Below are 20,972 nucleotides of genomic sequence, written 5' to 3'. Positions count from 1 at the left end.
CCCTTTTATCAAAAGGGATTATATCTAGAGCTGTGCAAAATTCAAAAGGATCAGATCCTTTTGAGAGTCCAGAGTCCATTAAATGAAAAATCACCTGGGTCACTGGTTAAGTCCCAGGCGTGCTAAAAGATTGCCTTACAGAAAAAAGGAAAAAAAAAAAAAAAGAGTGTGTGACCCATAAATGAGTGCACTTGGGTCTCAGAGTCAGGGGTGGAGAAAGTCCCCTGTTCTGTCCAGGGCCCCTGACCCTTCAGGGAGAAGCGCCTGTGCAACTCATTCACACGAGGCCGGCTCCCTTGGTCCTGCTGGAACAAGAGGTATTGCTTGTGGGTGCCAGCCAGGCAGTTTTGCAAAAATAATCTTAAGTTGGTTCTCAATTTGAGATGGCAAAAGAGAAAATAGGATTGTTCAGGGGAAGAGCAAGAATCTGTATTTTAACAGTATCTCTGTGTGATTTGTATGTACATTAAAATTTGAGACACACTGATATAGAGTATGTACTCCAGTTATAAAAATTAGGGAAACAAAATTTAAAAATGGCCATGCTAGGAAGGAGACTCTGGAGATACAGTTCTGCCTTTCAGCTGGTGTTCTCAAAGCCATTCTAAGAGAAAGAGAACATGTTTCCTCTTGTATAAGGAGGGTGGAACCCATGTGCACAGAGCTACTTGTCTGCATTGGGACCCCAGACAAGTCCAACTTCCCTAAGTGACACAGTTCTATATGATTCCAGAGTAAGGGCTCCTCAGTCCTCAGGGCACTGTTATATAAACTGGGAGTTTCCATGGCCAGGCCACCCTCCTGAAGGAGTGACCATCTAGGCATCTGATACCTATTTTACAAAATCTCTAGGCAAGGCAATTCTAATAGGCAGCCAAAATTGAAAACCATCACTGCAGATCTTGGGTCCTCTGTGTTTCCATGTTCCACTCAAGGTAAAAGTGAGCTCAAAGTCTAGTAGTTACCATTAAAAATATAAAATTAAGTTTCAGGGCACAGGCTAGCTGTTTCAACTTCTAGATTCCCAAAATAGTTGCAAGGAGGACCTGGAGAGGTGTTTCTAGTAAAGTTGTTGAGCATCCTGGAATTTTTTTGAAATCAAGTTCTCAAGGGATGTTGGTAGTAGGAGACTAGATCTGATGTTGTCCTGAACCTGAAAATAGGTAACTTTGCTTTTCTGCAGACTATGTTCAGGTAGGTTGATGTCTTTGTTTGTATATAGAACTAATGTTTTATGAGACCTAACACAGTATAAATAGCAGAAATTCAGGGAGGCAGAGAGAGCCTATTGTCTGTGCCACCTGGAGTTAATAGAGGATGTTTCAAAGTGAAACCTCAAAGTTTCACCTACTCCATCCAGGTAGAGTTGTATTAGTATAGGCAGAAAACTGAAGAATGGATGTCATGGCAGAGAAATGCCTGAGAAGGTTCACCCAGGATGTTTATGAGACAGTATAAAAAACAGTCAACCCAAGTGGCCCCATGTACTGGGATATGTCACACCTTTGAGTGGATAGGGCAAGACCGTGGACTAGCAAAGGGTCTTCAGTGGCAAGGTGACAGTATAATTTATCTTGCATATTAAAAAAAAAAACAGCAATGTGATTGCTTGCATGGGAGAAAGACTCTCAAGGAGAAGGTAAGCATCTTCTCAGTCAGAACATTTGGACTGATCCTTTGATCTCTTCCTTACAAAACCTTATATATATATTTTAAAGATTTTATTTATTTATTCATGATAGAGAGAGAGAGAGAGAGAGAGAGAGGCAGAGACATAGGCAGAGGGAGAAGCAGGCTCCATACAGGAAGCCTGACATGGGACTCAATCCCGGGACTCCAGGATCACGCCCTGGGCCAAAGGCAGGCACTAAACTGCTGAGCCACCCAGGGATCCCCAACAAACCCTTATATTAATACAACTTTTAGGAAACCTTTGTACTGACTTCATACAGACTTGGATCTACCAGAATTTAGCTGATGTTCCCCCAAAACAGATTTTCCCATTTAAAAAAGCTGCACTTTGGTAAATATGAGGCAAGTGAATTTTCTAAACCTTCCACCTTATGTCCATTTGAGCCCCCAAGGCCCTGCCAGGCACCTGGTTAACTGATCTCAAATAAATGTAGTAAGTCAGGATGTCAAACATTCGTAATGCAAAGTTCTCACACAATTGTGTAAAGAGGAAATCTGATAAAGGAAAAAATGTCCAACCTCATTTGTAATTCAAAGAATGCAAATGTGATGTAAATTTTCAATTACCAAAGGAACAGAAGTGAAAAAAGAGAATATCAGGATTTGAGAGACTTCAGGGTAATGTGAGGTTTCCTGTACATTGATAGAGATGTAAATTGGCAGAAGCTTTCTGGAGAACAGTTTGGGGATGTATATCCCACACTTAAAAATATGCAGACACAGCAATTCCACTTCTGAGAGTTTATCCTAAGGAAATTATTGAGCAGGGCCAAGGATATTCAAGCCAGCCGTGTTTGTAATAAAGATTAATTAGAAATAACCTAAATGTCACCAAGAAATAACCTAAATTCATATCAACTGTGGTCCATTCATATAATAAAATAATACTAAAGAGCCTTTAAGATGGGGGCACATGGGTGGCTCAGTGGTTGAGCATCTGCCTTTGGCTCAGGGCATGATCCTGGGGTCCTGGAATTGAGTCCCATATCGGGCTCCCTGCAGGGAGCCTGCTTCTTCTTCTCCCTATGTCTGCCTTCCTTGCTCTCTGTGCTTTTCATTAATAAATAAATAAAATCTTTTTTAAAAAACCTTTAAGATGATATGAATATTTATAGACATTTGTGGACATGAAATAATCTCCAATAGATATTAGGTCCTTATGGTATTTTTTTTCTTATGGTATCTTTAATGTAAAACTGTGTGTGTACATGTACACATGTGCTTTCATAACCATGATAGTCATGGAGGGGTGCTTGGGTGTCTCAATTGGTTAAGTGTCAGACTCTTGATTTCAGCTCAGGTCATGATCTCAGGGTGGTAGGATCGAGCTCCACGTTGGGCTCTGCTCTGGCATGGGGCCTGCTTAAGATTCTCTGTCTCCCCCCCCCTTCCTTTTACCCCTTCCCTCCCCTCCCCCTCAAGTGCATGCTCTTTCTCTCTCAAAAATAAGTAAATAAAACAATAATGATAGTCCTTGAAATATCAACCATGGTGTCCTCTGGTTGCAAGATCTTTGAATGCCTCTACTTTATTTTTTATTGTTTCTAAAATTACAACAGCAATGTTATTTATTTTACACTAGTTACTGACACAGTATGTGCATTATATGCTGGGCTCTGCTCTAATTGCTACACACTATTATTCCTGAAGAAAAAAAATGACAAGTTCCACAGCTAATGAGGGAGCTGGGACTCACAACCCGGTTGTCTAGCTCCAGAGGCCTCCCTGTTACTATACCAATTAATCCAAACTGACTAAGAGTCTCTTAACCCCTCCCCCACCAGCAAATCCTCTCCTCTCCCAGACTCATTGTTAACCATTTGATGGGTAGCCTTCCAAAGCTTCTGCCCGGAACTTTTAGATACATGTGGCCTTACACACAGATCTGTGTGTGTTTGTTTGTTTGTTTGTTTCTTTCTTTCTTTCTTTCTTTTCTTTTTTCTTTCTTTTTTTTTTTTATAAAATAGGATGGTATTGTCTATCATGTCAGTATGCATAGTTCACCCTCACACTTTTTACCTCTGAGGGGTATTCTGCAGCAGGAGTATAGGGAACAGATATGACCATGCCCCTACCACAAACTGGCAGTTTCCAGTTCTTCACCATAATGAACAGGTGAATGAATCCTTGTATACATATTATGGTGTGCAAATGTGTAAGGATATTTCTGTGATAATTTCCTGGAAATAGAACCACTGAATCAAAAGATGTGCACACTACATATTGAAAGCAGCTGCCCAATTCCCCATACCAAGACCGTGCTGCTATGCTATATACATACACTCAGGGTATACATGCAAACTTACACTATGTACACACATCCAGTAAGACAACACCCACAACCCTGTGTTTTCACCAACACTGGAAGTCACCAGTCTTTTTCATTTTTGCCAATGTGAGAAGTGAAGAATGCCATTCCATTTGCAGTAATTTAAATGTCCTTGATTCCTAGTAAAGTTGAAAATATTTTGGCCATCTTCATTTCTTTCCAGAAGTGTTCACTTTTCAATTGGGTAATGTGAGTTTTTCTTTGATGTGAAGGAGTTGTGTTATATTACGAACACCAGTTTTTTGATGCCCTGTGTGTTATAAATATTTTCCCCACTATGTTGTATCTTTTGGAACTTTGTCTTATTTTATAATACAGGAGTTTTAGTTTTGTTTACTTTTATGTAACAAAATCTGCCCATTATTTCCCCTAGTGGTTTTATATATTGTTTAGCAGTTCTTTCTATACAACCAAGAATATAAGAAGATTCTCCTATACTCTCTTCTAGTATATTTGAATTGTTGTTTATATATTTTTATTTATTTATTTTAATTATGGTAAAATATACATAACATGAATTTTACCATTTCAACCATTGTTAAGTGTACAGTTCTGTGGACTTAGGTATATTCACCTAGGGTAATGGAGTAACCATCACCACCATCCATCTCCAGAACTTTTCTCATCTTGCAAAACTGAAACTCCACCCATCAAACAGTAACTCCCACTCTCTGCACCCCTCATCCCCTGGCAGCTGCCATTCTACTTCCTGTCTCTATGAATTTAACTATTCTGGGTCTCCACATAAGTGGAATCACACAGTGTTCATCCTCTGTGCCTGGCTTATCTCACATAGTGTAAAGTCTTTGAGGCTCATCCATGTTGTAGCATGCGTCAGAGTTTCTTCTCTTTTTATTAGCTAATAATATTTCATCATAGATTTAACTTTATGTTTAGATTTTAATCTATGTAGAATTTAATATTGTGCTTGGTGAGAAATAAGAGACAGGTAACTTTTTTTATTCTTATTTTTAAATTAGTCATCTTTTAAAAACCTCCTCTATCAAAACACAAATTCCCATGGCAGCCTGGTCTGCTTCTGGACCGTTGTTCATTGATCTCTTTGTCTATATCTTGATGGGAATCACACTGTTAATTACTCCAGCTTTTAGGCCAGTTTCTGTATCTGCTAAAAGCATGGCAGTCCGCATCCTTCTTTTTTAGACTTTCCCCAACCATTTTCGGACATTGACTTTTCAGAAAACTTCAGAATTAGTCATGGTCCAAAAATACTCTTTTGGGATTTTGATTGGACTAGCTTGAAGCTACCCACTAACTTGGGGTTGACATCATGCAAAGCAGAGCCTGCTGACTGCACTGTCTAGGCTTTCTGGTGCTGCCCTCTGCTGGGCTGTTCCCCGCCTTCCCTCTCAGCTCCACCCAGCCTCTGATTCTGTCTTCTAGAAAGAACAAATTCCTACATATCCTTGGTTTAATTTCTTTCCTTCCCCAGATGACATGGATTTTTAATATGAACTTTGAGAACCAAAACCCACGGTTGACGTGTAGAATCTCCAGGCCCTTCAGCAGAAGCTGTGGGGAAATACTTTTTTGTCAGGAATGCTTTCTTTGCTCCTGGCAAACTACACCCCCATAAGGCAGACACTGGACACATGTGTGACCAACCCTGGGTAACCAGGTTCCAAGTGATACTTTTTATTTAACAGCTTTATTATTTTTATTATTATTTTATTTTATTTTATTATTTTAAGTTATTTTATTATTTTAAGTTATTTTAAGTTTAAGTCAACTTCTTTCATTTTAAATGTTCAAGTAAATGATTTTTAGTAAATGTACAGAGTTGCACAACCATCACCAAATCCAGTTTTGGAACATTTCTGCCACCCTCAAAAAGGATCCCTCATGCCCATTTATGGTCATCCTCTGGATGTCACATTGCCTTGAGCACAACAGCATCAGGAGAAGTGGGGGGGGGTAGAATGAGGGGGTTCCCAAGATCCTCTGCCTTCCCAACAACATGCATGCGCATGACTTCCAGGCCAACACTCCTTGCCCTGAGGAAATCCAATGGGGGCTCCTCCTGAGGGCACTGGCCATCCTGAACCCCATCCTGACCCCTTCCAGGTGGATAAAGTTTGAAGAAAAGGTAGAGGAAGGAGGCGAACGCTGGAGCAAGCCCCATGTGTCCACACTGTCTCTGCACAGCCTCTTCGAGCTGCGGACATGCTTGCAGACGGGAACGGTGCTGCTGGATTTGGATGGTGGCTCCTTACCACAGATCATAGGTGAGGCAGGGACCACCGGGGTCCCCTAAAGCCATGGCAGCCTCATGCCTGCCTCAGACCTGTGTGACGCCCACCTGATTCTGCAGACACCAGGCTCTAGGTCTGATGCTCCCAAGATAGCATTACAGTGGCCCCAGGTGTCAGTCCCCAGTGGAGCTCTGACCAGGAAAAGACCATCCTCTGAAATGCCACCCAGCAATGAAGCAAATCAGAGAGGAGCTTCCTAGTGTTGTCAGAGATTCCTATTGCCATGGCAACCTGTTTGTTACCAGAGTAAAGGGGTCATCACTCATCTTTAGGAAATTAGCTCTTATTAAGTGGAACAGTGAAGCTTACCTTACTGTCCCTAAAACTTTGTGAATTTTGTTCTACCATATTCAAATCTGCCACAGGTATTTTGCCCCAAATACTTTTCTAGAAGGAATTGATGCTAGGACTAAAACTATTGATCACAGAACTCTTGTGCTTCTTAGGGTCCTTCACTGACTTTCCACAATAGCGTTGATAGAGCGTAGAATTGTATGCACACACACACACACACACACACAGACACATGCATGCACATACCCAGAGCTGTGTGACCTGCCCATGTTTCCACAGTTTGTAGCAAAACTGGAACTATTTCCACATCTCCTATCTCCTTTAGTCACTTTTAATCCCACTTAGAACAGATGAAACTGAAGACCCCCACATGCCTGGTCATTCTGTCCCACATGGATGAGACGTGTCTGTTCCCCACTTAGATGATGTCATTGAGAAGCAAATTGAGGACGGCCTCCTGCGGCCTGAGCTCCGGGAGAGGGTCAGCTATGTCCTCCTGAGAAAACACCGTCACCAAACAAAGAAGCCCATCCACCGCTCCTTGGTTGACATTGGAAAGTCCGTCTCCTCCACCACCAGTGAGTTGGGCCATGTACTGGTGGGCAATGGGCATGTGGGGGCTGGTGCCAGGTCCCAGGGTCAGGTGAGCCCACCTTGTTGGCTGGAGAGCCTTGGCGACTTGGAGGCTTCCTGGACCTCTTGATCCTGGAGAAATTCTGAAGTTCTGGGGGGTCTCTCTGCGCCCTTCTCTGGCAGGTCTGCAGAGACCCCAGCTATACCCCAATATTGTCCCCACCAAGAACAGAACCATTCCTAGAAGAAAGCTGGTTCTCAGCCTATGCTGCACATGGCAATCACCTGGGGGTATGAAACGTGTCCCTGTGCCTTGGCCTCACCCTGAGAGTTGGATTTGGTTGGTCTAGGGTATGGCCTAGGAGTTTAGAAAGCTCCCCAAAAGATTCTCATATGCAGTCAGGATTGCAAAATGCTGGTAGTGATGGCATGTGTGTGGAAAGAGCTTGAAAGTCTTCCACTAAACCCCCAAGAAGAACCCATGAACCTTGGCAGAAAATGAAACACATCAAGGTGGTAGAAGGTTCTGGGTTCCTCTCAGGTGTGCTTACAAATCTGGCAGCTGTGTCACTCTGATTGCCAGAGCCTGGAGCCATTAGGGAGAATGGATTGTTCTACACAAACATCTCAAACCTGCAGTCCTCCACCCCTAATATTGCAGAGTTGAGATGCCCAGCCTGTAGCCTTGCTGAACCTGCCAGATAAATGCAGTGATCAGAACACAGTTGATAAGATTGCTAAAGAAAATCATTAAGAAATCTCTTTAGACAAATTGTTTTCAAATGGAAAGTGTTTAGCATATGATAATAACAGCAGGTGCATGGTCAGCACTTAGTGTGTTCTAGGTACTGTTCTTGTCATCTCCATTTCACACATGAGGAGCCTGAGGCACCAAGAGGTTAAGTTACTTGACTAATGTCACACAGCCAGTAAGTGGTGGAGTCACGGATGAACCCAGGCAGTCTACAACCCTTGCTGCCGATTTAATGATTGTGTATCTGTCTCACTCTCCAGAGTACAGATATTTTCTCTGTAATCTTGTTCAGGCTCTTAATTTACTTCCAGAGCAAAACACAAAACAACTAAAAATACACTTTCTTCCTGAAAGGGGAGGAGACATGCCTCACAACCCAGCTTTGTTTAGGTGGAAGGTCCATGAATGTAAACCATGCTGACAGTAAGGCTGCTGAAGCCAAATCCTTTCCGTTTCTCCCCAGATCGCAGCCCAGCACGCAGCCCAGCTGCTGGCCCCAGCCTCCACCACTCCACTGAGGACCTGAGGATGCGGCAAAATGCCAGTTATGGCCGGCTGTGTAAGTGTGTTCTCGGCTGCTGCATGACAGCATGACAGAGACCGTAGGCTCTCACAGGTGAAGGAGATCAAGGCCAGGACCTGTGTAAAATTCTCAGGACAGGCATCAGGAGAGATCTAGCCTTCACCCCAAACCCGGGCTGTCCTGGGGGCCTAACCTGCTACCCTAAGTTTCTAGGTAATTACTCTGAAAAATGCAACTCTAAGTCAAGTGCTGGCATAATCAGGATCCAGTCCTCTGTACTAGGCATTTTGATCTTGGTCTGTACCTCTGCTTCCACCAAAACTGATCATCGGCCCTATTTTTGGTAAGAAGTCTTCCTCAAAACTGGATTAGAAACAGGTGAAGTACTTTCCCTTGGGACAGTCTGAGAACACCACCACCACTGGATGACAGCCTCATGCACCACAACCAGGGGATGCTGGCTGTCACAGCCCCCCTGGGCCTGGGGGTGGGTGAGGGGGCTTGTGAGATGCATGGTCACAGACAGGGCTCTTCAGGCAATTCATCAGGGGGTGTGGGGAGGAACAGACTGGTGAGCTGTGAAGCAGAGCAAAGAGAGAACTTGCAAAATGGAAAGAAAATGGCATGAGTATGTTCCTTTAGATACTTTTACTAAAATGCCAAGATATGAACAAGTTATGACAGCTGTGCCCTGACCAGGCCTGAGGAATGATTTGGAGGGTAGTGTGGGCCCTGGCGGAGGACTCAGCTACAGTCTTTCCTCTCTGTTTGCTGGTGAGCTGAGTCATCCCGGGCTTGGTTATTTCACATAGGGACACCAGGAGGCGGCCGGCAGCCAAAGGCTTTCACAGCTGTTCACTGTGTATGAAGTCACCATTGTGCCCAACATTGGCGGGAAGGAGACCCGGATAAAAGGCTCTGTGTGCATGCCATCCCACCCCGGGGGTGGGTGGGGGGGCCTGAAGGTTCAAAGAGGAGCCACGCCTGAGTCTTGGAGAATCAATAGGGGTTTTTCAGGCACATGTGGTAGGGTGGGGGTGAGGGAGGGGAGAAGGTTGCAAATAAAAGAGGAAGGGAGTTGTCCACCTCACCAGGAGGACAGAGCCTGAGGGCCAGGAGGTCAAACTGAAGGGGACCCATGTGCCCTGCCAGAGGATCCTCCCTACTTCTATCTGGAAGGTAATGGAGACCTAAGCAGAAGCACACCATAATCCAATTCTTAATTGAGAAAGAATAAACTAGAAGGGGACAAGACTGGAAGTAAGAGACTGTTGTCAGAGCAGGACCAGAGAGGAAAGGGCCAAGGTGGGACGTGAGGACGAGGGGAGGTGGGAAGGGAGCCGAGAGGCAAGGATGTGAAGGCGATGAGGCTGGAATTCAGCTGGTGGATAGGAGGCAGGGGTGCAGAACCAAAGAAGGTATGGCGTCGGAGTGGTTTGTTGGAAGTCAGTGAGTTCTATTTCCTGGTGTATTGAGTTGAAGGTGGGGCTGCACAGTGGATTCCAGGGCTCAGGAGAGAGATGTGGAGTGGAGACTCCATCTGGGCCTCCTCAGCCCAGTATGGGCCTGAAGCAACGGAGCTGGATCCCATTGAACAAGGTTGGAGAGGATGAAGCCTCTGCAGGGAATGCAGGCAAAGCAAGGCCCTGAGCCCAGCAGGAGAGGATTCTGGATGTAAATAAGAGTAAGGGAGCCAAGGGAAGGCAGAGTTCTGGAAACCAGGAGGTGCCACAGGCCACAGAAAGCCAAGAAATAAGAGGGCTGAGAGTGCTCATTGGATGTGACTGCTGCTGGGGAATGAGAGCTGACTTTCTCCTGCCTCGATGGGAGGACCATCGGGCAGGGCAGTTCAAATCATTTGCTATCCCTCTTCCCCCCATGGAGAGCCCCATCTTCCTTCCCTCTTCCAGCCAGATCCCTGACCATCTTGAAACACTCACATGGGTTGTGGAGGACAGAGGGGAAACTGGTCTTCTCTCTCTAATAAGTCCAAGACTCAGTGACACCTGGCACCTCACCTGATAATGTGTCTGTGTCCCCCACTCCTCCAGGGCCTGGCACAGAGCAGACATCTCCATCTCTGCCCAAGGAGGTTGGGCAGAGAGCAGCAGGCTGAGGAGTGAGAAGGGAAAAGGAGAACCTTCAGTAGAAGGGAAAAAAGAAGAAATGGGAGCAGAGGCTAGCTCCAGTCTTGCTTTGGTTATGAAGCTGGGAGAAGCATGTGTAGGGACCAAGGGAAAAGGACCTGCAAGAGTCTGACTTCCCCTGATGGACCTTCTTTTCCTTCTTTCCTAGGTCACGCCCAGAGCAGAAGCATGAATGACATTTCTCGCACCCCAAACACAGACCAGGTATTAAAGGCCCTGCACTGGGTTGCTGTGAAGGCGCAGGGCAGGAACATGCCTTTGGTTGCAGGGGCAGGGAGCCCCGGGGGCAGAACTCCACTCCTAGTCCCCAGGAAGGACCCGGGTGGGGGCTCTGGGCTGCCTTGGTGACTGCCCAACCCATCGGCCAGGTACTGACCAAGCTCCATGTGCTGCCTCTGTGCCAGGCTCTGGGAGGAGTGGGGGACAGAGAAGCATGATCAGATGAGGTGCCAGCCATCCCTGAGCTTGGGATTTGTTGGATGGAGAAGACCAGCACATAGAGTCTCACCTCCTCCTTGATCCTCAAGCACCTTTAAGGATGGAGTGGGGATTTGGGCTGGCAGAAAAGAACAGTGGGGCCTCCCTGAGGAGATCCACTAGACTACCTACTAGTGTGTCTTCTCCCAGGCCAGGGCAGGATGACATCATTTCTCGTCTCCCACCAGCTTGCCTGAAACTCCCTGAGGAGATCAGGATTCTACAACAGGTTGAGTCCAAGTCTAAGGCCCCCAGCCCAGGTACCCCATGACTATGTCCTCCTGGGAACCCCAGTGGGGGACCCCTTCACCCACAACCCCCACACATCTTGAGGGCAGCAGTCTCATGGTCCCCATGTCTGAGCCCCCAGGAGAAGGAATAAAGGTGATGAAGGAAACCTGAAATTTGGTAAGGACCCCTCAGGAGCTTGGGGGATCTCCAGGCTTTCAAAGCACCCCCAAGTTTGGTGGAAAGCAAAACAAAAACAGTCCCTCGCTTCAGAGTCCCAAGGGCCCTTTGGTGGCTAAAATAGTAAGAACAGCATCAACCAACATTTAAGATCCAAATACTGCATGCACTACAATGACCTGAGCTTTTTTCTTAACATCTCCATTCAGCTGGTGAGGACACTGAGGCTTAACGCAGTTAAATAATGTGCCCCAGTCCATGCGGCTAAAAGCAACAGAACTATGATTTGACCCAGGCAGTCTGATATTAGAGCCCTTACTTTGGGAGTGCCTTAGGAAGGAATATTCTAGAATATTATTTAGAGAAGAAACTCACTTTACTATAGTCATACACATTGATGGTGAAGCCATGCTAAGAAAGCATTGCCTAGTAAATGTCTTGGAGGGACAATTTTAATAAACATCTAAGTAGCGATGAGAATACTAGCTGTCACTTTCGCTGGGCAGTGCTGCCTTGATTTAGGGGTTGGAGCCCAGCGTCCAGCTCTCCTGACAGAGTGGTGCTGCTTCTCAGTTCCTGCAGCAGTATGGCTTGTTGTGGGCACAATGGCTTGTCAGGCAGTGGGTACGCCATAGGTGCATCTTTCTTTAAAACTCCACACCCGCCCTAGGTAGGCCAGTGGATTCCCAGTAAGCAGAACGTGGATTCACTGTGTGCAGAGACTCAGCAGAGGTGGACCAGAGTCCCCATGGGGTTCAGGAAGAGGGGTCAACAGGTCCCTGATTGGACAAATCTAGGTTCAGATTGTGGCCAAGCCAGGAGGACCAGAATGCCCCCGTGGCTCATATCTGGGATGCCACCAGGGCAGGTTCCTTACCAAACATGTCACAATCTGCAAGAGAGGACCCAGGTCCTTCTCCTCTTCTGGATTATGCTTCTCCAAAGCATTGTTGTTTTCAAAGCCTTGTTCTCCAGGGCACTCCTATTACCCCTCCTCCTCCTGTCCCCTGGATCCCCTCCCTGCCAGATGCTCAGGGGCATGATGCTGGGAGTGGGACAACAGCTCTCCTGGCACACCCAGTCCTTCATCCTGAAGAACCTGCTTATGAATCAGCTGACTCATCTGCAACAGAAGGACTTTTTGAGCCTTTGGGACTCTGGTTCCCATTTAACTCCTGGCCATGCTTGTTTGTCCTTGGGACTGTTGCATGGGTGGCTGTGAAGAGTTTTATTTGTTGGTCGGTTGGTTTGAATTTAAAAGATTATAAGGGTGCAGCTGTCACTCACGTGCTTTTTCTTGCGCTGGTAGTCCACCCAGCCCAGTGTGTATCCCGCCCCCCGTGAATGCATCAGGGAACAGCTGTGAGCCATTCCCCTGCCTAGGGCCAGGAAAAGACACAAGGAATCTGTACTTATGAGAAAAAGGAAAGACTCTGGCCAAGGAGGAAAGGGTGGCAAAATTGTGGTGTCCACAAGATCTCTTTAGGACTTGCCTCCCCCTCTGGTCCTTTCTTCCTTTGTTGGCCATCATGGACTTTCACCAGACCTGCCCCCACAAAAGCCTTCCTCCCCTTCCTCTCTGTACAAATTTATCTCTGTCCCTTGCCCATCCCCTTGCTGCTGAGGGGAAGCAATCCGAAAAACCAATGCACCCTATGATGTTAAAGACTAAGAAAAACTTGTACATGACTGTCCCTGGGGCACTTTCATTGTACAGTAGGACTCAGGAGGAGTCTGTGTCTTAACCTTAGGAATGAAGTCATACATGTAGAGAGTGAGAATAAGTTTGGGATGAGGGCCTGTTTCTGGTACCTCTCCTATTGGACCCCACTCACTCTGCCTATTTGACCTTCCTGCCCTGAACAGACACTAGCCCCTAGCATCCTGATAGTCTATAGTTGGAAAGTCTCAGAAGCCATGAGTTTCCTAGGACTTCCCCTCGGGATGACCTGGGGACATGGAAGTCTCCCACGGACTTGGAGATGGGGCCCAGGGGCTCCTGTCAGCCAGGAAGCTGATGGCAAGGGAAGACAAACATGTCTGCCCTGGTCACCAGAATGGGCCTCATCCTTTCCACAGCCACTCAAGGTGAAGGCAGAGAGGGAGGGTTGGGTGCTTGGTGTGGAAGAGCCGACTCCCACCTGCTTGGGCCTCAGGGGGTTGGGGGATGAGGCCTGATGTCTGGCAAGCCTTGGCTTTCTTGTATGACCCCTCAGCTCATACTTCATTTGAGCAAAGTTTCTATTCATCAAGGAATGTCTTAGGGGTTGAGTCACTGCCTGTTCCTTCCTGTCTCCTAAGGCTGGCTTGGTCCTGGGGTTGACGGATTTTGAGTCTCCTCATCTACAGAACAGAGGAAAGTGTTTGGTTATTTCAGTCTCCTGAGAAATACTTGGAGAATTTTTTAAAGTCAGGCCTTCGGGATCCCTGGGTGGCGCAGCGGTTTGGCGCCTTCCTTTGGCCCAGGGCGCGATCCTGGAGACCCGGGATCGAATCCCACATCGGGCTCCCGGTGCATGGAGCCTGTTTCTCCTCCCTCTGCCTGTGTCTCTGCCTCTCTCTCTCTCTATGACTATCATAAATAAAATAAAATTCTTTAAAAAAAAAAAAAAGTCAGGCCTTCACAGCAATCTAAAGGGGGTTGGGGATACTAAATGCTGAAACCACTGATGAGAGTATCCATGGGCATCTTGTTTCCCCCTCCCTGCCAGCGGAAAAACAAGTTTATGAAGAAGATTCCCAAGGACTCAGAAGCCTCCAATGTGCTTGTCGGTGAGGTGGACTTCCTTGACCAGCCATTCATCGCCTTCGTGCGTCTCATCCAGTCGGCCATGTTGGGAGGAGTGACCGAGGTGCCTGTCCCCACCAGGTGAGGGCCACTGAAATCTGCCCCTACACCCGCCTGAAGGAAGCCAGCTGTCCATGCAGTTGGCATAAAGAGCTGTTGGAAACACCCCTAAAACAGAAGGAAAATTAGGGAATTGCTGGGGAGGGAAATCTTTTGACTAAGGGGTGGGGTTTAGAGCTTATTTAAAATAATCATTTAAAAGAAGGAGCTGAGACAGATACCGTTGTCTGGGCTTGGGCCATAAGACAATGGTGAGGATACTCCAGGGGGAGCGGGTGGGGGTGAAGAAGAGACATCCTTCCAGAGCAACTATGAGATTCAAAGGAGGGAAGGGACAAGTGTATGGTCAATTCATGAGTTAAGAAAGAATAATGTCCAGGGCCAGAGAATCCCTGTCTTTACCTGCTTCTATTTTTCCTTCTCAATTTCCTCCTCCTCCTTTATCTTCTTTGCAGATTTCTGTTCATACTGCTTGGACCTTCTGGGAGAGCAAAATCCTACAATGAAATTGGCCGTGCCATTGCAACCCTCATGGTAGATGATGTAAGTAGCAACGAAAAGCGTGTACTCCCGAATGCCACGGCTCCTGCATCAAGCACTGTGCTTTCATTCCGTCACTTATCCAACAGGCACATTTGAGCACCTACTGTGTGCCAGGCTTATGCAGGGAACTGAAGATTATGAGAATCAGTTCAGTCACTGCCCTTTAGGAGCGCTGATCAAGAGGGAGAGACAGACCTGTAATTCTAAAAGTGAACCATATGCTAACTGTCCGGGCAGCCAGGAGAGGCTTCACATAAGAGAGGGCTGTAAGCTAAGGAGGAGCAGGAATTGGGTAGATCCTGCACAAGCCTAAGAGGTAGGCATTCCAGACAAAGAGAATAGGAACCAAAGCTTAGAGATAGAGAAGCTGGGTAAAAGTGGTTCGACTTAGGCTCAGTGTAAGAGCCTCAAGAGCAGGAGGTGATCCAGAGATGACAGAGCCGATAGGCATAGCTGAGAGCTCTCTCTGTCCCAGGAGTGGTGGGGAGCTTAGAAGACTTCAAACACAGGCAAGATCTGTACATCAGAAAGAACGTCCTGGGGACAGCCTGGAATGATGCAGTCTGACCCTTCAAGGATGAGGGGCGAGGAAGTTATAATCAGATCTAAAATAGCTGAGCTGCTGGGACTGGGTTCTGTACAAGTTTTCTAATAAACTTGTTCCCTGCCAAATTGAAAGCAGAACAGTTAAGTAACTCAGCCAAAGTCCTTCAGTGAGGACAGGGAGACCTGGCCTCCAGGTCTTCCCCCAAGACCTGCTGCTCCCCACTGTGTGTAATTTCACCTGCTGGGCTCTGTCCTCACCTAAAGACAGAGTGGGCTGGCAGGAGCAAAGGTTCAAAGGGATTTTCTCCAAAACTATATGTGATGTGCTCCCAGGAGGTAGAGGAGAAGCAAAACATCCCCTTACTCTTTCCTTGCCAGCTCTTCAGTGATGTGGCCTATAAAGCCCGGAATCGGGAAGATCTGATAGCAGGAATTGATGAGTTTCTGGATGAGGTCATTGTCCTTCCCCCTGGAGAATGGGACCCAAATATCCGGATTGAGCCTCCCAAGAAAGTGCCCTCTGCTGATAAGAGGTATGTTTGTGGATGGAGGGGTGGTGAGGAGGGAAGTGATTCAAAGGGAGCTCCATGACTGTCCAAGTCTGTCCATGACTTTTCTGGTCAGTGTGGATGGGTTTATACTATATTTTGGAGGATATAGTATATATCCTTGGACCTGGTGTCATTTTATTTCTCAAAAAAAAATTAGCAAGCAACAGGCTGCATTGTGAACATCTGTAAAATCTGGGTGACCTGTGCAGGGGTACTGTGAGGCCATTTTCTGCATTTGTCTCTATTTTATTTCATGATTTTTGTTAGAGAGGTAAGAGGCATTCTCAGGACTGTTCTAGAGGAGCTAAGTTCATCCCAGGATTGGGAGCCCCACTGTCCCCTGCCCCCTGGCTCCTTACAGGAAATCCGTGTTTTCGCTGATGGAGCTCAGACAGATGAACGGCTCTGCAGGGGGAGGCAGCGGAGCAGCTGCAGGAGGCAGCGCCGGTGGCGGTGGCAATGGTGGCGGGGCTGGCGGAGGGAGCAGCGGGGATGAAGGAGAGATGCCAGCCATGCACGAAATCGGGGAAGAACTTATCTGGACCGGAAGGTGCCCACCCCAGGCCTGACGGGAATGCCAGACAACCTTTAGGCTTGTTTCCTTCTCACCCACCTGTGCAAACCTTTCCCACCTCTGCCTTGCAGCTCCCACTCCCGGCCATGGGGTCCAGACACTGCACTCTTTTCCTGCCCATCCCCTCAAACCCCTCTGGATCTGGCAAAAGAGGCAACTATTGTGGCAGGAGAAGGGAAGTGAGGTCCAGCACGGGAGTGCAGGAGCACACACTTTCCTCTAGATACTCTGTTCCTGTGTGAGTCTTCTAGGGTTGCCATAACAAAATGTCCTCTTCTAGGTGGCTTAAACAATAGAAGTTTTCTCTCACAGTCCTGGAGGGTAGAAGATCCAAATCAAGGTGTGGGCAGGGCCAGCTCCCTCTGAGACTCTGGGTGGCATCCTCCCTTCCCTCTCCCCAGATTCTGGTGGTGGCCAGCAGTCCTCAGTGTCCTTGACGTCCTTGGCTTCAGCTGCAGGGCTCTGGTCTATGTGTCTGTCCTCATGTGGTGTTCTCCCTGCATGTGTCTTCCAATGGCACTTTTCTCCTGAGGACACTAGTCATATTGGATTAGGGCCCACTGCTATGACTTCCTCTGAACCTGATTATATCTGCAAAGACCCTATGTCCCTTAGGACATCAATATGTCTTTTGGGATGACACTATTTAATCCATAACAGCACCATTTGAATTTTTTCTCTTTTTTCTTTCTTTAAAAGAGAGAGAGAGATTGAGATTGAGATTGAGATTTCCTGGCTTGGGGCTTCCTTGCTGTCTCTTAGAATAATTCGGGTTGCTCTGAATTTAGGAAAGGACATGGCCCTGCAAAGCTATATGTAAATTATGACTTTGAGAATGGAGTCATGTTTTATATGTCTTTGGCTCTATGCCAGCCAGTGCTTCCAAACTGGGGATAATTTTGCCTGTACCCCCATCTTCCCCCAGGAGACATTTGGCAATGTCCAGAGACGGTTTTTGTTTGCCACAACTAGAGGGGGGTTGCTGCTGGCATCTAGTGGACAGAGGCCAGAGATGCTGCTCAGCATGCTACAAGGCCCAGTACAGCCCTATGACAAAGGATTACGCAGCCGGACATGTCAATAGTTCCAAGGCTGAGAAACCCTGCTCCATGCCAAGCATTGCATTAGGAGCTGTGGGGAATACTATATCCAATAGCACAGTCCCTAAACCTAAAATTCCTACTTGATTGTTCCAGAGAATAAAGAAACCAGTTCTAAGACTGAGAACCTGCCCTTGATGAATCTGGGCTGTCTCTCTCTCTCTCCTAAAGTTGGAAACATCTCTGTTTACCAAGCACAGGCAGATGCCCTGAAGATGATCAGGGACATCACTGAAGAGGATGGCAGGATTTCTGTGCACCCCACGATCTCCTTTCCCCATACGATGTTAGGTTAACTCTAGGACATGTTCCCATCAGGCCTTCCCTTGCCCATCCAGGCTGTTTCTGACCACCTTTCCAGTCAGGATGATGCTAACCACAGACTTTCAGTCCTGCAAAAATCCTCTCTGCCTTTATATGTGCTAGTAGAAAGACCCCTGTCCCCTTCCACCTCTAGTCAAGGTCCTTTTCTTGCCCCAAATTCTGCAGGCTCCTATAAATAGCCCTACCCCTGCACTGGTGTTTGTAGTGAGAAAGCAGCCCCTGGGCCTGTCTTGAGCAGGTTCTTCGGTGGCCTGCGTCTGGATATCAAGAGGAAGCTGCCCTGGTTCCCGAGTGACTTCTATGACGGTTTTCACATTCAGTCCATCTCTGCCATCCTGTTCATCTACCTCGGCTGTATCACCAACGCAATCACCTTTGGTGGGCTTCTGGGGGATGCCACTGACAATTATCAGGTGTGTGTGAGCTGGGGCTGTGAGTGCTAAGTTTGCGCAGTGGCAGTATCATAGCCAATGGTGTTTATCAGAGGCACAACTATTGCTAATTGGGGACATCTGTGCAAACCTCCATAAAATCTTCTGCCACCAGGCAGTGGTAAGGAGTTTCATACCATAATCCCAAAATCAGGGCTTGAGTTTCACCCACCACGGGGCTCAGAACATCACTTTTAGTGATCTTTTACCCTTCCAAAAAAATAGTGAGCCTACAGTATTAAAAGATCTAAAGTTAAATTGTGTTACTAAAGTCCAAATGTAAGGATGACATAAATAGATCAAACTTTTTTAACATTTATAAAGTTGTGTTAATTGCACTCTATTTTTTGTCAATTTTTATTATTGAAGTATAGTTGACATAAAATGCTATATTAGTGTCCAGGTATAACATAGTGATTCAACAATTCTATACATTATGCAGTGCTCAGACTTTTAAGGGGAATGATCCTCTCTGTTATTTGATACTTTTCCCACTGATGTGTGAATGAGCAATCAGAATTAAGTTATTAATTAGAGACTTCTTTGCACATTTTTTAAATCAATCTTAAATTCTTTGCCTAGAATTAAGACATTTTTAGAAAGATGGTAATCTGTTACCATGACAACAATACAGGCCTCCCTTGGAAAAACATCAGTCAGCAGAGACACCAGCCCATATCCCAGTCAAGGGTCTTCTCCCATGGGGCCTTCAGGGTAGAACCATTGGAAAGCTTAGATGCCAAGGTGAAGACTTATTACTCCAGATAAACTGAGATGAATGCTTATCTTCAGACCATACCACTCTCCTGAACTGCAGGTCCAATATCCAACTATCTCCTGGGCATGTTCATATGGGATCCCTCAGCTCAGAGAGTCAACATTGCATCCATTGTCTTCCCCCTAGACCTGCTGCTATCCCAACATAGCAAGTGACACCATGGTTTATCCAGCTATCTATGCATCATCCTTGACTTCTAAATCCCAGCTTCCCCATATTGTCTTCATGACATGACTCTACTTGCTTCTCAAGACTCGTCTCCAAAGATCCTTTTCTCAGATTCCTGTCTTCCTTACCCATTATGTTTTCCATCAATCTTCATCATCTTTCAATTATTCAAAGGCATGCTCCCTTTCAGCTCCAGCCTTTGTGAACAAGAGTTGCTATTCCTGGAACCATCTTTTTTTGTCACTCTGCTTACCTTATTCTCCTGGTCAATTCCTTGCTCATTTTGGGGAGGTCTCAGCTTCTATATATATACCTCCTGGGAAGCCTTTCTGACCACTCTCTTACACCTATTATGTTCTCCTATGGCACCTTGAACTTATCCCACCTTATCACACTCCAAGGCAGTGATTCTCAACAAGGAATGATTTGGTTCCCCAGGAGACATAGAGACAGTTTTGGTTGTCATAACTGGGGAAGAGAGTGCTACTGGCATCTGATGGGTGGAGACCAGGCATGCTGCTAAACATCCTGTAATGCACAGGACATCCCTCTACAACAAAGAATTGCCTAGCCTAAAATGTCAATAATACAAAGGTTGAAAAACTGCTGTATGGAAATTGTCTGTCTGGTGGTTACTTGTTTGTATTTCCCATTAGACTTAAGATGCATTATCTAATTCACTGATGGGTCCCCAGTACCTAACAAAATGCCTGGTACACAGTAGGCACTTAATGGATTTGAATGAATGAGTGGTCTGACCTCTAAAAGCACCTAACAGATTTTTGAATGAATAAATGACTGGATGGACAAATAGGCTGTCCTCTGGGAGTAGTGTGGGCATGAGATCAAGCACATCCACCGGCAGCCCTGTTTTCTAAGTTGTGGGGTGCCAAAAAGAAGTTACATGGGACCTTAGTCCAAATATAAATAGAGAGTGATACTGGTGATTGGGAGGAGGGTGTGGAATAGGAGATAAGAGGCAGAATTTGGGGAGGAGAGGGCCCAGAATAAAGGATGAGCACTGTGGCCTGGGCCATTGGCTGGGTTCTAACCTATGCCAAGATGCACCTTCTCCTGCTTCCACTGAGCCTCATACTCCTCATGCCCCCAGGGAGTGATGGAGAGCTTCCTGGGCACTGCTATGGCCGGCTCCTTGTTCTGCCTCTTCTCGGGACAGCCTCTCATCATCCTCAGCAGCACAGGGCCCATCCTCATCTTTGAGAAGCTCCTCTTTGACTTCAGCAAGTAGGTGCCGTTGGTAGCCCCGGTGCCTACTCTCACACCTGCACCTGCTCTCACCACTCACTCTGAGCTTAATTGCCTCATCTACAACATGAGACCATTTTAAGGCCTCCCCCAGCTCTGTTACTCTGATATTCCCTGTTTTTCATTCACCCTGGGTGTTTGTTACCAAATGTGTGAGAATTGAGATGTCTTAGCACCTTCCTGCCATCCCCCATGAGATCTTTGCCAGAATTTGCAAAGATGAAACAATCCCACCCAGGAATTGTCCCTGTCCCTGGTCCTCTCACAGCTCCTAGAAGGGCATTTGTGCCACAGAAGGGATGGATGAGCCACGCAGGTTGGGTTGGGGAGCCAAGTACTGTGAAGAGCCCTGGGCTGGAGGTCCCTTCCTTCC

The 20,972-nt window shown here is 46.6% G+C and overlaps 1 protein-coding gene across 42 annotated transcripts in view; it reads left to right on the top strand.

Moving 5' to 3' along the window:
• The window catches only part of SLC4A5 (solute carrier family 4 member 5), a 104,653-nt gene that overhangs the window by 52,462 nt on the left and 31,219 nt on the right, over positions 1–20,972 (top strand). For 33 of the 42 annotated variants that reach the window (XR_012003097.1, XR_012003094.1, XR_012003095.1 and 30 more), the window contains 10 exons: positions 6,107–6,267; positions 7,011–7,166; positions 8,379–8,474; positions 10,734–10,789; positions 14,182–14,339; positions 14,774–14,861; positions 15,786–15,940; positions 16,320–16,508; positions 18,195–18,369; positions 20,445–20,578. Coding sequence is in view for 28 of the 42 variants with exons in the window: in XM_072766945.1 (XP_072623046.1) it covers positions 6,107–6,267; positions 7,011–7,166; positions 8,379–8,474; positions 10,734–10,789; positions 14,182–14,339; positions 14,774–14,861; positions 15,786–15,940; positions 16,320–16,508; positions 18,195–18,369; positions 20,445–20,578 (1,368 nt within the window). In the remaining 14 variants the exon portion in view is untranslated. The remainder of the gene's footprint in view (positions 1–6,106; positions 6,268–7,010; positions 7,167–8,378; positions 8,475–10,733; positions 10,790–14,181; positions 14,340–14,773; positions 14,862–15,785; positions 15,941–16,319; positions 16,509–18,194; positions 18,370–20,444; positions 20,579–20,972) is intronic. The other 9 variants (XR_012003105.1, XR_012003106.1, XR_012003107.1 and 6 more) reach the window with 1 other exon arrangement.

This window comes from Vulpes vulpes, chromosome 8, assembly GCF_048418805.1.
Source record: "Vulpes vulpes isolate BD-2025 chromosome 8, VulVul3, whole genome shotgun sequence".
NCBI classification, from domain to species: Eukaryota; Metazoa; Chordata; class Mammalia; order Carnivora; family Canidae; genus Vulpes; species Vulpes vulpes.
The sequence above is the reverse complement of the archived record's forward strand: the minus strand, read 5'-3'. Positions and strand labels throughout refer to the sequence as shown.